Raw genomic sequence first — 15762 nt, forward strand, 5'->3', positions numbered from 1 at the left:
GAAAAAAGGGAGCCATTAAAAGCCAAGGAATAGCTCAAAAGCCTGTAAAACATTAGCATATGGAGCCAAAATAGATTTTAAACTATAGCAATGTAATGAAAAACATTTTTTAGGCCACCAATATAATCATTCTAAGCATGAATTAATTTTCTTCAAACATCCAAGCATGAAAGATCCCCCCCTTCGAGGAGTCTAACCAAATTATTAAAGCAAATTATAACATCTTTTCCAAATCAAAGTGAACTTCTTCATAACATGCATTTTAAGCAAGAGGAAGTTATAAGATGTCAAAACCGAACCCCCAACATGCATGAAAGACCAAATAACCTCTCTAATATCTCATGCTAAATAAAAATGGATGAAAAACTTCATAATACATATCCTAACATGCTTGCAAGAGGAGTAACAAAATTATTCCAAAGCCATGTCTCAACTCTTCTAATTGCTTCCAACATAAATATGCTATAATAAACAGAAACATATCATAGCTTCACTACTTTAAGCAAGTAACCGAGTCTAGCTCCTAATAACCAAGTCTAGCTCCTAGAATATGCTCATATTTTTATCTATAGATGCTTGAGGACCAAGTATTTCAAAGAAAACATAAGTGTGATATCACATAAGCATGTTGCACTATCCACTGAACCGAGCAAAAGGGGTTCGACAGAGAGAAAACCATGGCACAGGAGAAAAAAAGGGAAGAACAGAAACCTCTCTAATATGACCTTTAAAACACTGTACTGCAAAAATAGTTTCAAAGAGATGCTCCCACAGAAATCTCCTTCCTAAAATCTTCCAACAGCAAAGATCTCCACTTCCCCTCTCCTTAAGAAACTTCTCAACAACCCCAAAACCCAAAAGAAACTATATTCATAGGTAGAGAAGAGAGGGGGAAAGAATGAAGCCAGCCAACATCCTCTTCAGTACTCAAATCGGGTCAAAAAAGAAGAAGAACGTCTTCCCTGCTTACAGAAGGCGAGGCAACCGAAGTACCCAGGACCAAGTGACGAGTCGAGTGGCAGCGAGAGAGGCATCGGAAAGAAGATAAAGTTGTCACTCAAGTGTTCCAGTGAGCAAGTTCCTCAGAGTCAAACTACCAAGAAAGGAAAATCGCAACTCGTGGAAGCTGACGCGGCTTCGGGAAGGAGGGTCGCGGGCAGCAAGTGTCAGGCAAGGACGAACGAGAGGTCAATTCTCTCTCGCGTGGAGGAGAAGGGGTTCGGTCGGCTCGAGATCGAGAAAGAAAAGAGCGGGACACGCGAACGGGAGAGGGAAAGGGAAGCAGAGCTCGGGTGCGTGAGTTTAGGGATTTAAGGCTTTAAAAGGAAAAAAAGGGATTCATTTTTTATTAATATATATATTAAATCTCATGCAATTTATTCGCACGCAGTGCCTTAGCAAAATGGGTGTCCCTCCTAGGTAAAATCGACATTCTGGATGCTCCGGTGCAATCCGTTTTGTTATCCGGGGTCGCTCGGACGACACAGTCCGTTTTGTCATTCGGGGTCGCTCGGACGACAACGTCGACAATCGGGTCAAAAACACGTCAAAATTCAAATTTCATAAAATTTCGATCTGCGATCGATCGTCTCCAACAATCTATTCAAGTGCTCAACAGATAACGGTGCAAGCGATGCAAATTGTAGTGATCGGATGTGTCAACTCTCCGAATTGCGAAGTTTGTGCGCGCGGGAGTGCAAATTGTGCAAAAGGCCACCCTAATGTTTAAATGTCCTATAGGGACTCCTTTTGAGTTCCCTCATGTTGGTTTCACACTTCTAAGTACTGAAAGTCGATACCACACACGCGAAACTACAAAAGGGTACAAAAGTAGGTTGAATTTCTAAAATGAGGCGGGTCTCATTTCTAGGCTCTAAGATAGTCAAAGGGAGAACCCTAAGGCTAGATCCTAAATCTTAAGAGGAAACTAAACCTCATTAAAAATGAGGTCAACAGTGCGAAGTCTAGAATGTGATATCTCGTATCAGAAAATGGCTTTAAATACCCCCTTTGCAGTGGGTAATCATCATCGACCAAGTAATATTTATCTGATAAATTGAACAATTAATATGAAGAATCAAGTTGAGCATTCAATGAGCTCAATATCAAGCGTACCTGCAGGTGGATGTGGAAATTTGGTATTGGATCGCGCGTCGCAGATTTAAAAACTCAACTGTCATGTGTGTTGTCCTCCCAACCAGCCTTAACAAAAGTGAAACACATATTAATGTCACAGACGGCCATGACATTTTGGGTGGGGCTACCACAACGGCCGATAAGTGCAACATTATCATTATTTGGGATACGTGCGTCAACATGTGTTCCATCAATCGCGCTGATGCAATCTTGGTTGAATTAATGTTAGGATCGACATATCATTGCATACTATAACAAAATTATCTATATTACATCCGAGAGAATAACTTGAAAAAAGGTATATATCGCGCATCCTTTGATATCTCAGCGGGTGTCTGCTCGAACTTATAATCTGAAAATCTGATGACATGAGAGGATAGACTAACAAGTACGCTCAATCTGATTGAGAAGTACTTGCTTATTGTTTCGGAAGAGTGTTGAAATCGCTCCAGCGCTCCTCACATGGACTGATTTTGAGATAATATAACAATGTTATTGCGAGAACCTCACGTGAAGTGGTCCTCGAAGATCCATGAAGTTCGTGAGCTCCTAAGAGTAATTCCAGAAGATCAATAAATATTGTCTTGCTCATTCGAAACATATTACAACATCTTGTTGGGTGTCCCGCAAGCAAATCTTCAACTCATTTGTCGCCAACATATGAAGATGTCATGCATGGTGACCGATCAGTGTACGCATGTAGTACCCGTACATCAAGCATATTGCCATCAGAAACATTCATCTCCGCTTTCTTCTGCGTGAATCCATGTGGGTCTCTATCTGTCTTCTTCTATTTGCATTCATGGTGATCGGTATCCTTAAATGTAACCATGTCGATCAGTACATGAGAGTTTGAGACAAAAAAATAGATGTTTGCAAATAATTAAAAGGGTACAACGAAGTTTACAGGTATAACTCTAGAAAGAAAAATTAATAATACAATAGAAGGGTTTAGTGATAAAAAATATAAAACATCTTAAATATTTAAGTGATTATAAAAACGCCGAATAAATGACACTTTGCGGGCTGCACGTATCTTAACAAAAATATCTCTACGGACCGAGTCCTCTATCAATTCTATTGCGAACACATACAAATCTTCATCTGCATAAATTTTGACAGTAGCGCTTAGAATTTCAAGTGTCTCCTCGATAGTGCTTGAATGAGAAGTCTGACATTTTGCCTTGAAACACGAAACAGCCTCAGATAGCTCTTTTCTAAGGGAAGAAGCACCAGATTTTCTTTTATCAACAACCCTGGGACGTTTGGAACAGAAAATTGTTTCATATTCGTTCAGTTCTGGGCTGGGAACGTCAATGAAATCAACTAAACCTCTAGGGGTTCCCAAATTCATGGCATTGTCAGCGAACCCTGCCTCGCTTGGGCTACATGTATAGTTCCCCGTTGCAACCACTCCCCCAAACATGCGGTCTAATTTCTCCTCAAATTTAGGCTCAATTTCAGAAAACTTAAACTTCTTTGCAGCGGGCACCACCTACATGGAAATTGATAAACACTCAATTAAGAATAAACTATAAAGTTACAAAATAACAAAGTTTACAAAAAATGCTCACTGCAAGTTTTTCAGCCCACCATTCATCAGATGCATCAACTGTTCGTATTACTGGATCTCAACCTAGACCCGTAGATCCCATTTTCAATTCTTTCCAAATTTTTCAATCATTTTTCAGTTGATCTCATTTGTTCTTCATTTGCAACCTGTCATACTCTCTGCTGTACATTTCTTGAAATTTCTGATAATATTTTGTCACCCATCTTTATTGAAATAGGTCGTAGGCCTATTTCTCCGTTCAATCTCTTTAAGGCAAATATCGCAAAATAATATTTTCGTTTCTTTCTTCTATAATGCGGGTGTAGCAACCTCTTTAGGTTTATTATCCATGATATTAATATATCAAAACAAAGTCATGAAACGCAACAGTAAAATCAATTAGAAAGTAGAAGAAAAACCAAACAAAGATAAAGGAGAAGAAAAACATCATATAGGTGGTATGCTTGTACCATCCTTACTGAATATTTCTCAACCATTTCAATTTCTATATATCCACATGATGACTAAATTTGCATTTCTATCCCTAGGTGATATGCAAGTAAAGGACTATGACATATGGTTGTTGGGTATGTAGATACATGAGAATTGTATGTTTCATATCAAACTTTCCAAATGCTGAAATAATTAAGAGCGTATCATAAGAATGAATCTCGCCGAGAGAAGAAATAATTAAGAGTGTATCATAAGAATGAATCTCACCGAGAGAAGAAATGAAGTCATAACTTCGACCAACTGCTAACTTTACCATGCATTTAACAAAGTTTAGGTGAATATAATGTACATGGTATCATCATCCCTTAGCAATTCTTGCAAATTTCAGATGGTTAAAATAACTTTTCAATCATATCTCAATCATAAACGACTAGAATCATTAGGCAATAACACTCATAAACCATTAATTGGGATCCATTAATTGATGAAAAGAAGAAAATATGGATCCCACGAATTCATGCTAGGAAAAAAATTCTTCAGCATGTTTAATGCCTAAACTGCGTCATTGGAAATAGAAAAGAAGCACGCTTTCTTATCTGCGTTTCACCATTAATGCAAAAAAAATTCAGCCATTCCCACATGGATGGGCTATCCAAGCTGCTCTTTAACACTATCGCAAGAAAATAAATTAGCAAAATTACAATCACAAAACAACCATCTAAACCATTCTTAAAGCAGGACATGAACTCTTTATGAGATTGATTTCATCTTCATCGGCCAATTAAAAATAAAGATAGAGATAGAGATAGGTCATTAATATTCTTTGAGATCCAAGAAGTAATCAACTCGCGATCTGAAGTGGCATGGGCTTCGAGCAGAACTCCACAATTCAATCACAAATCATATTCAAACAACAAAATATGAAGAAATAATTAGGAGGAGAAATGCCGATTAAGAGCAACGGCTTCGATCAGGACTCCACACTCGAGCGACGGCGGTGGAAGATGAGCAGGGGAAGGAGCGGGGGAGCCTTCGCGATAAGCAAGGGAGCGGCGGCGGTCGATCCATGCGGTTTCACGAAATAGGTTAGGGCGCCAAACTGAGAGAGCGAGGGGCAAAGGGGGTATTAACGCTCCAGAATGTCGAGCCACAGGGTCGATCCCGCGGCCCGCGTTCATACTATTTTAGCGGCAATAAGCCGCTACCGCTGAACGAAAAGCGTGACAAAAATAATAAACTTCGTTGTTTGGGGCCAGGACGCTCGAAAAACGCGGCCCCAAACGGAGCCTTATTCGTATTCAGCTTGTTTAAATCTTTTATCGTTCGCGTTCGAAAAGGCTCGTGATTAGTCTATTCGTGTTCGGTTTAATTTTAACTCATTTATTCGAATTAAACTCATGTTCAACTCAAAAAAAATAATTAAAAATTAATAAATCAAATAATATATTTAAATTACCAAAATTAAGTTTTTTATACTAATACTCTCCTAAGAGATATTAAAACCCAACTTTTTCTTCCATGTAATCACATCACACCCGCATTAATCATGAGTGGCTTCTAAGCAACTCTGATTCACTTTTAAAAAGAATAATTTGAGTATTCATTCCTTTATTCCAAATGTGGGAGTAAACTCAGCAGGGAAGGTTCGGCTAGATCGCAAGGAAATCAGGCAAGAGGGAAAGCTAGAGTAGGACCGCGGAACATTTCTTTGCAGGCATTTGCATACATACCACCCAATTCAATGCATTTAGGTATATAACCCAAAAAAATTGGCAAGACCATGAGGCGGAAGAGAGGGTCAGGACATTTATAGACATACCACAAGGTTCTTATGTATTTACATATCCAACGCAGAATTTTTTTTTCTCATTCGTAAACCTAGCTCAAATTAATTAAAAAGTTAACCCAATTAAATATTTTTTAAATATAGCATAAAAAGCAAATATATAAATATTATACTAATATTATTTACTTATTATTTAGCTATTTTAAGTCAAATTGAGCCGAACACGAACGAACAAACTTTTTTTTGTGTTCGGCTCATTTATAAATTGAGTTTATAAAATTCATATGTGATTGAAAAAAATTGCTAAAATTTAGAGGAAAAAAGTATCGTGTGCGAGCAGAAGAAGAGAGAATGAGAGGGAAAAAGTCTAGTGTGTGACTCGGCATTGATCAAGTGCAAAGGTAGAGGAAAGCAAAGGCGAGGGAGCCGGATGAAGAAGTTGCACGGGCGAGGTACTGTAAGCGTGCGACCCTTGCTTACAGAATGGATTGTTTTGTGCCAAAACAAGGAGATAAAGTTAAGGGTTAGAGAGGTATGATTTATTTATATAAGTTATTTCTTTATTTAAAATTATTAAAATTAATAATTAATTTTATAAACAAATCAATGAATAAAATTAGACAAGCAATCAAATTAAAAATGAAAGGAGATTGAGATAAGATTATGCAATAGAGGCGGCGTAAGTGAGGTAAGTTTAAAGTTGATTTTTAATTTGAGATCTTACGTATTTAATTGAAAGTATTAATTATTATTTTACTTATTAATGTCATGAGTAAAGAAGAAATTATTAACTTTGTAATAAGAGGAATAGAGGTAAATTTCAACTTTGCACCTAATTTACGTTTATTAAATGCTTAATTCTATGATAATGTTATTTTTAAGAAATATTTTAGGGTTTCAGATTGAAATGATTGAGTGAGGAAAAAGTAACTAAAGAATTTTATAGAAGAGAAAATTAAAGATTAACTGCAATAACCTAAAAAAGATTAAGGTGAATAACTATATTTCTACATTACAATAATGTTTCTTACTTCCACGTTATATTCTTTATTTTGATTTTTCGCATTAATGTTTTACTTCATTAAGACTTAGACCATCATTGATATAATCATATTGTTATATTAGTGTGCATGTTAAAGGTTCTGCATAAATAGTATATAATGGTTTACTTATGAAGTTATTAGATTATTACATGCCCTTTAGATTTTAGTAAGCATGTATTTATTCATTAATAGATGAATACAAAGTGATATAAAAAAAATTAATGTATGCTGTGAAGTATGAAAATATCATATACATTAATGTTTGTAAGTGAATGTTAAGAGGATTTCACTCTTATGGTACTGGCTAGGGAAGTCAATGTAGCCGCACATGTAAATATTTTCCTATCACCTTAGACAATTGTGAAGCTTAGGTCACTAACTGTTATGTTGATGGGAGGGTATCGATCAGGGGTAAATAGTTATCATACCACCTCAAGTAATTGTGAAATGTAGATTACTAACCATTGTGCCTACGAGAGAGTATCAGTCAAGGGTGAGTGGACACATTTCCACCTAAAACAATCATGTAATTTAAATCACAAACTGTTTTGCGAATGCAAAAATATCATTCAGGGATGCGTTAGATAAAGTTTTAATGGAGTTCCAAAAACGGATTGAAAGTTAAGAGTATGAAGTGTATTAAAGCTTAAGAGATTACAGCTTGAAAAATAAAGTTAAAGATAACGCGTGTAAAAATTCTAGATTTCTTCCATGAACAAACATTATGAATATATGTTATAAATTATTATATGATTTTTTAGAATATATTAAGAGAGACCAGCATACATGTCACTTTCTTCTTTTTTGTTATTGTAATTTAAAAATGTGATTGTTTCACAAGATTATCTTTGATAACTCATTATATTCTTTTAATACCTTTAGGTTTAAATCTTTAAATAAAAGATGAATACGAGAGATGATAATATGTATAGAAGGCAATTAAACTACTTTCTCTAATAGCTTATAAACTATCAGTGATAGAAAAATGATGTAAAAAATTTTAAGAGGAGGACATTCAACAGGGCGCAATGGAGAAAAAGGATTCATGTAGTTGACCCTACTTAGGGGAATAAAGGCTTGTTGTTGTATCTTCTGATTATCCGTTCTTGTTTTGGTCAATTCCAAACCTTGTGCTGGTTCGTGACATTTAGCAAAAGTTAATTAGACCTAATTGAAGAGCTTACTCCTCACCATGTAGATGAATAATATTTTCTTATTTTCCACATTATCATGACACAATTTATTATATTTCCTTTTCTTTCCGCACATAATTCCTCAACTACTTTTTATAATTGGTTTAGTGATGTATGGAAAAAACGTACCATAGAAAAAAAATATTCTAAATTTATTTAACCCAATAAAAAATATTAGAGAAGTAGAGCTTAATGAATATACCACTACCTTCATTTGTTAGAAAAAAGAGTGATAAACAAAAGATCACTTTTCAATCTACAATTTATGCCTAACTACTAATCTTTCCTGCCTTTTAGTAACAAACTTATGAAGAAAATACCAAACTTCATGCAGGATACATGGTTTCTGATGAATTCACATATAATTATGCACAATATAATACTATTTCCAAAAATAATGTTTGAATGAAAACCTTAAATTTTTTGTCAAAGCAAAGTTGAAGTTCCTCCAAAGAACCGCGTCTACACTCCAACAAAGGCAATGCCCCAACAGCTTTCTTGATTGCAGAAATGATGGCATCTACTGAATACTTTTCGGCATTGCTAGCCAAAATACCTTCATTGCTCAAAATTCTCTGCAAGCAAAATAAATATTAAATGCCAAAATAACTAAAAAATGGATGCTATTCAAAATGAGTATTCATTCCAAGTTATTATTTTCTGAACAAATCAACTTTTTTAATAGCATACTAAACTCAATTCTCACTTAATAATTCAGTGAAAGAAAAATGCTAAATTATTTATTCATTTTGGAATTTAGACTCCAGAAACAGGGTAAGCATTTAAATGATGAAGTATCATGAGTTAAGGAAGCATTTTAATGATGAAGTGTCATGATTTAAGGAATCCAATTGATTTCCTTGGAGGCTCCACTTAGCGTGCTCAAATTTTATCCTGGATGTCAGAAAGTCCTGGGATAAAAGGGTATAGTAACACTTACTAGAACATACAGCTTCCCCCAAGTAATGGATAAAAATTAGTTAAGATAATGGCAATAAAAAATATTTGAGAATCCAAAACATAAGAGAATGAAAGAACAGAGGTTTTCTTAGAAAGCAGCATTTACATTAAGAATCCATTGTGGGAGGCTACAGTTTTGTGCAAAGATTGTTGCAAAATTATTGTGGTATTATTATATTTTCTTCTTTTTTTTTTTTGTAAAAAGTTGACAATTTTTTTTTTAATTATTACATTTCAACATATCTAGTTCTCAAAAGTACCTTCTTATCACAGAAATTTTAAGAAAACAACAGCAATAATAAAACAGTAGCCAAATGTATACATGTCAGCAGTTTGAAAAGCAAGACAATAAAGAATTTGCCCCAACTAGACCCCAATAGTTATATTCTAAAACAAAATCCAAAGAAGCCTAAATGTCTACTATCTTCATTTGGTAATGTAATCATAGTATAAAAACTAACTATGAAGTGTCACGTCCCTGCCTAGAGCTTAGAATTTCTAAGGCAGAAACAGAAAGTCAAACATTATAATATAAAATTTTCTACATTCATTTCTATCATTAATAGTTTACAATCAAAATAAATTGAAAGAGTTGCTAAAAAATAATTTAACCAAATTGAAGTTTACATTTCAAGGTGTTGACATCGCCATTTGTACACAATATCACCTATATAACTCATCTTATTCAAAAGCTTAAGCCTAAAAAAAACATTAAAACAACATAATAAGTTGTCTAAGATAACTCAATGAAGCCTACTCACCCCTGATCAATACTCTCCAGTCGGCATAGCGGTTAGTCATATATATTAAGCATATACATCACTCAACTTCTTAAATAAAAACACACAAAGAGTACTCAATATAAAATAACTAACATGACAAATAGCTCAACTTCTATTAACATCTGCACTAATAGCATCAGGTTCTTCAGACTCCTGAATGGCTAAGGAATAGACTTTGATCGAATGTTATGCCTTGGTTTCTCCTTATAAGGCACTATAGCAGTTTTTGGCATTCTCTACCGTCCACTTCTAAAAGTAAATCTCTCCTAAAAATTCTTCTGAGTTGAATCCCTCTCTGAGTTAGCATTTGATATGGATCTTTGACCAGAATTTAGACAATTCCTCATCTGATGTCAAGGTTGTTAGCATAACTAACATACCTTTAGACCACATAAGTATTCACTAAGATGCAGCATCTCACACTTAACACAAGGCTCTATGGTGTTGTTGTCAGCTTGGCTATTAACTCCATCATCAATAGGTTTCATTTTCTTCCCATTAAATTCTCCAGAATGAACTGTTGGAGCCAATTCTTCTAAGCTTTTCCTCTTGTGCAAGTCTCTACTTTTCTAGGTCTGCTAAAAATTAAATTTCACTCGCCTTACCCTCTCCACTAGCACCGACTAGTTTTCAATCCCAAGTGGCACTAATGGTTGTCTGATTTAATCCTTCAATCCAGAAACAAAACTTGTGACATTTCTCATCTATATTTAGAACGAGTTATGATGCATATCTCAACAACATCGTAAATTCTGCTTAATACGGTATGATTGATCGATGTGCCTACACCAGCCTCATAAATTTAAATTGCATTTATCTCCTAACTAACAGTGATACAAGCCAATATCTAAAGGTTCTCACAAACTCCTATTGTACCAATTGGCTATGTCAATCATAAAAATTCTCCTGTAGTTTCTTTTGGCATCATCTCTCAGCTTCCACCTCAAATATAATTATACAAAAGTAACTCTCCTCTCTGGTGGACAGTCATACCATTTATAATTTTCTCTGCTCTCATCAGTCAGTTTTCAACTTCTACAGGCCCTCCTGCTCTTAAAAATAATGGCGGTCTAATATCTTGAAAGAGCTTCAAGAACTTATATATCCCTGCCCCCTCAAGTCGCAACATTCATCATATCAAAAAAGGCAATAACTCCAATTGTGATATTCTGGGGCATATGAGCTCCTACTTTAACATCCATGACTTCTTCCTTCTGAAAAACCAAAATTCTGAAATAAAATAAAATAATTTGATTACACTAAATTAAAATTTCCATTTATAATATTTATAACTTGATTCAATCATCTTAATGGTTATTTCATTAAGATTCATATTGTTTAACTAAAATCTTGCCTCTGATACCACTTTTATCACACCCCAACTCTAGAATTAGAATTTTCAAAACAAGAACGGACAGTCAAATAGCTAAATATAAAATTTTCTATATTAATTTTCTATCACCAACAGTTTACAGTCTATGTAAATTGAAAGAATAACTAAGAAAAATATAATTGACCAAATAAAAGGTTGTTGATGTCGCCTTCTGTACACATTATTTCCTTTAAAATTCATCTTATTAAAAAGTTTAAGCTTGAAAAATTAAAATAATATAATGAGTTATCTAAAGATAATTCAATAGAGCAATTGCATTTTTAAATTATAATGACCCACAAAAAAGTAAGCAATATGTATATTGGTATTTTCTAATATGTCTTAGGAAATCATATAATAATTTAAATCGTACATTAATGATATTTGCTCATGAAAGAAAATTAAATATTTTTACATGCATCAACTTTTGACTTTGCAATATTTCATCTTTAACATTAGTATAATTTGTACTCTTGCCTTTCACATCAATCTCCAGAGCACCATTTAAAAATAACTTAACATACCTATGGTCGATACATATATCGTCGGTACAACAGTTAGTAAAATATATATATAATTGTCTGAGGTGTAAAAGTACATACACACCATAGTTGCTACTCTCCGGCTTACATACACACCATAGTAAGCAATATGTACAACGACTAGTAATCAAAATTTCATAATTATTTGAGATGGTAGAGTGCCTACTCACGCCAGACTGATACTCGCTCATCAGCACAACGGCTAGTCGTCTAAATTTCATATTTGTTGAGGTAGAAAGAAAATATGTGTGTGGGTATATTGACATCCCCGACCAGTATCATGGGGGTGAACCCCTCTTAACATGCACATACAAGCATTCACATATATAATATTTTTATATTTCACAGCATACATTATTTTCTTATGAAACACCATGCATTCATCTACTATTAAATAAATAAATATTTACTAGAAACAAAAAAAGAGATAATAATTTAATAACTTCATAGGTAAACTATTTATGCAAGACTGTCAACAAACACACTTTTACCTAACAATATGAAGACAACACTAGTAGTTTAAGTCTCAATAAAATAAAACATAGTTGTGAAAAATTAAAATAAAGAATACTATCAAAAGTAAGTACTATTACTGAAATGTAAAATATAATTATTCATTTTAATCTTTTATTGATGATTTTTGTCACTGTGAACATTTAATTTCCTCACTTATTTAATGCTCATAAATGAAAATCATAATATTATATCAATAATCTATTTTTCTTCATATCTAATTTGTTATATCCTACTTCTATATCTAAATCTAAAGATGCTTTATATCATAAATTGATCAGTTTCATTTAAAACTTTCATTTAACATTTAATAAACTTTATGATTTAACATCATACCTCAAATAAATTTCCATAATTGCTCCTTCCTTGGTAGCCACTTCAAATATATTGATCTTCTCTAATCAAAATCTTTAATTTTTACATTATTTCATAAAATAATACTTAATATGTTTAATTAAATATGTTAATTCAAACTTAAAATTAAACCCTTACCTTTGTTTAATTATAAAAGATAATGAAAATAAAAATTAACACATAAATTATAAAAGAAATTTAATATATAAAAATGTTTAAATAACAAACCCTAAATTCATCTTGCCAAAACTTATTCTACTAATCGATTCTATTCTTTCTTGGCTTTAATTTGATTGCATGTTACCTTAATTCCTTTTATTAACACAAAGTTTAATATAACTTAAAGAACATCTAATTAATAAACAAAATACCTTATATAAATAAAAAGCATAACCCTAAGCTTCACCTGGCTCAGTTTGGCTCGCCTACCATACGCAACCCCTCATCTACTCCTCTCCACACATTGAGGCTTGATTCGGCCTCCCCTTCCTTCGTAAGATTCAACTCCTTCACCCATATGTTGAGCCTCTCAATTCGACCTCTCCTTCCATTTTCCTTCATTCGGCTAGCGCACAACCTCCTTTCCTATTCTCCTTCATACGAAGCATCCCACCAAGCACAGACCACCAAAACATTTGTTTCTTTCACATAGGCAGCCCCATCTGACGCTCCTCTCTGCTCTTCAACTAGGGTTCGAGTCTTCTTCTCCTCCTTTCTTCTTCTCCTCGCACTTCCCTGTCTTACCTCTTGCTCTCGCTCTAACTTTTATTTTCTCCTATTCGAATGATCAACTTAATCGTTTCCTAGAGACAAAACCATTGAGACAATTAACCACTTCGAACCAACACTTACCCATTAAAATTTCTTTTATTTTAATTTAATTTATTTTATTTTTCAATTACTATATGAAGAAATCCAAGAATATGTGGTAAAAAATAAATCAAATTTGGGTAAGAGAATAGAAGATGGATCTAAGGTAGGATGAGCGGACGAAACAACTTTGCAAGAAACAACCTATTGAGTAATATAGTTATTAATATATTTAAATATATTTAATTACTGTGTCAGAATATTATTTTCGTCTAAATTATCATGGTTATGCAATCCTCCGGACATATGTTGATGTAAACTCTATATTAGAGCGTAACCCGTGTTGGATGAGTTTAATTATTGATTCTTAAATTTCACTCACCTCTCTCTTGCCCGAGTAATATCTCTCTCTTGATACCCCCTGGGCTGGCCTTGGCTACCTTTTATGATACCGTTCGAGGGTTCCTAAAAAGCATTTAGGAAGCGGAGTTTACAGGGAGGTAAATGTGTACTAGCAAAGGAATGAAAATATGCGAGGACGATGACGTTTGGAAGGGGATACGCATCGTTCGGCAGTTTTCCCGGCTGAAAACAGCAGTCAAACTGGCAAATCGGCTAAGTACGGGCGGTGAGGAGGTTCCATCACCTGTTCCTAAGCAAGATAAATATATACAACACTTGCAAAAGTAAGAGGATACAACAATTTGAAGAGCAAAATTAACAAAAAATCTCTCAAAATCATAAACTCAACAAAACTGAAATTCAAAACAAGAAAACAACTATAGGATCCTCATAAGAGAGAATAATCTAATTAGAAACTATAAAAATAGAGAAGGGTAAAAAAAGAAAGAAGCAAAGAAATAAAACTTTCTGAAAAATAAAGGAAATAAAAATACTTTGCGGCTTGACTCTCCCAACCGCGGGAGTCGTTTATCTCAAAACTCGCAGTATAGCGAGAAAAAAAACGCTATTGTACCCCTCCAATCCAGTGATCACTGAAAATCATGAAAGTCTGGCTTTCGCGTGCGGCCGAATATGATTCAATGTTTTCCCTTGCCTCCCGTGTTCCAGTCACGTACTGCATCATTCTCCCTGCGTAGAAGAAGCTTCGTCTTCTTCCCAAAAAGCTTCTAGAATCAATCTACCACCACCAAAACAAAATCATTGCCAATTCTGATTGGGGGAACACCACTACAAAATCTATGCTCACATCCATCCAAGTTTACTCTAAAGCACCTACGTCCTTCCAAAATTTGCCCTGATAAAATAAATAACCATCCTTCATTGGAACAGTCCAAGCTAGAATTGCACGGGGAAGGGTATTCTCATGGACTAAGCCTCAAGTCATTAAATATGTAATATTTTTTTCCTTCGTACTTTGCTAGGTGCATCTGATAGACAAATGTGTCTGGAGAAACTACCTTTGGATTGAAATATAGGGCATTATTGAACCTCCCTCAGTAGTAGCAACTCAGGAGGCAGATTGTATGTTTGAAAATCTTGAAATTCTCTTTTATGGGGTTAGACTATGTTTGGCATCGACTTCTCAAACTCATGACTCTCTTAGACAACAAATGTCAATCCGACTGATAATCCTCTTAATGCCTGCAAAAAGGTAGCTTGTGGCACTACATCCCCCAACTCCATATGAACACTACATTCTAGGACATATGAACACTACATCCTCCAACTGATGATCCTCTTAATGCTTGCGAAAAGGTAGCTTGTGGCACTACATCCTACAACTCCATATGAACACTCATTATCTCGAAATCACTACATTCTAGGACAACCAATGTTATTCTGATTGAATTCTCTCTCATGTGCTCAACTAGAATCTCTAGCATCTCTTCCTCATATGATGAAATTTGAGAATCATCTCTGACGCCTTTCTTCTCTCATGTCATTGCATATTACTTCTATTGCTCCCTTCTTAGTGAAAGAGATCATACTCTATTTTGGGCAATCTGATGCATTGTGCCTAAACCGTGGCATTTGATGCACTTCCAGGCATGGAAGGATTTGGGAGTGTTGGTTGGTTCCACCTGTTCTTCACTCTGAGTTAATTTCTCCTAAGGCGGGTTTAGTTTGAATGCTCAGTTGGTTGTATTCTTGCTATTTGATCCTGGGATTGAATTCTACCTGTAAGGTGGGGAGGTAATCTGGTGATGTTTCTCCACTTTTGAAACTAAGGCCCGAACATCCTATAATGTTCAATATCATCGTAACAGTACCATTTAGCCAGTGGACAATCTCAGTGTTACAC

At 34.6% G+C, this 15762-nt stretch overlaps 1 protein-coding gene across 1 annotated transcript in view; it reads right to left on the reverse strand.

Annotated features, from left to right (window-relative positions):
- Positions 1 to 15762, reverse strand: part of LOC110030634 (ribonuclease 2) — a 67594-nt gene that overhangs the window by 22645 nt on the left and 29187 nt on the right. Inside the window, exon 7 of the mRNA XM_020733441.1 lies at positions 8577 to 8738. Within this exon, the coding sequence (XP_020589100.1) occupies positions 8577 to 8738 (162 nt within the window). The remainder of the gene's footprint in view (positions 1 to 8576; positions 8739 to 15762) is intronic.

The sequence above is a fragment of the Phalaenopsis equestris genome, unplaced genomic scaffold (assembly GCF_001263595.1).
Source record: "Phalaenopsis equestris unplaced genomic scaffold, ASM126359v1 Scaffold000745, whole genome shotgun sequence".
NCBI lineage: Eukaryota > Viridiplantae > Streptophyta > Magnoliopsida > Asparagales > Orchidaceae > Phalaenopsis > Phalaenopsis equestris.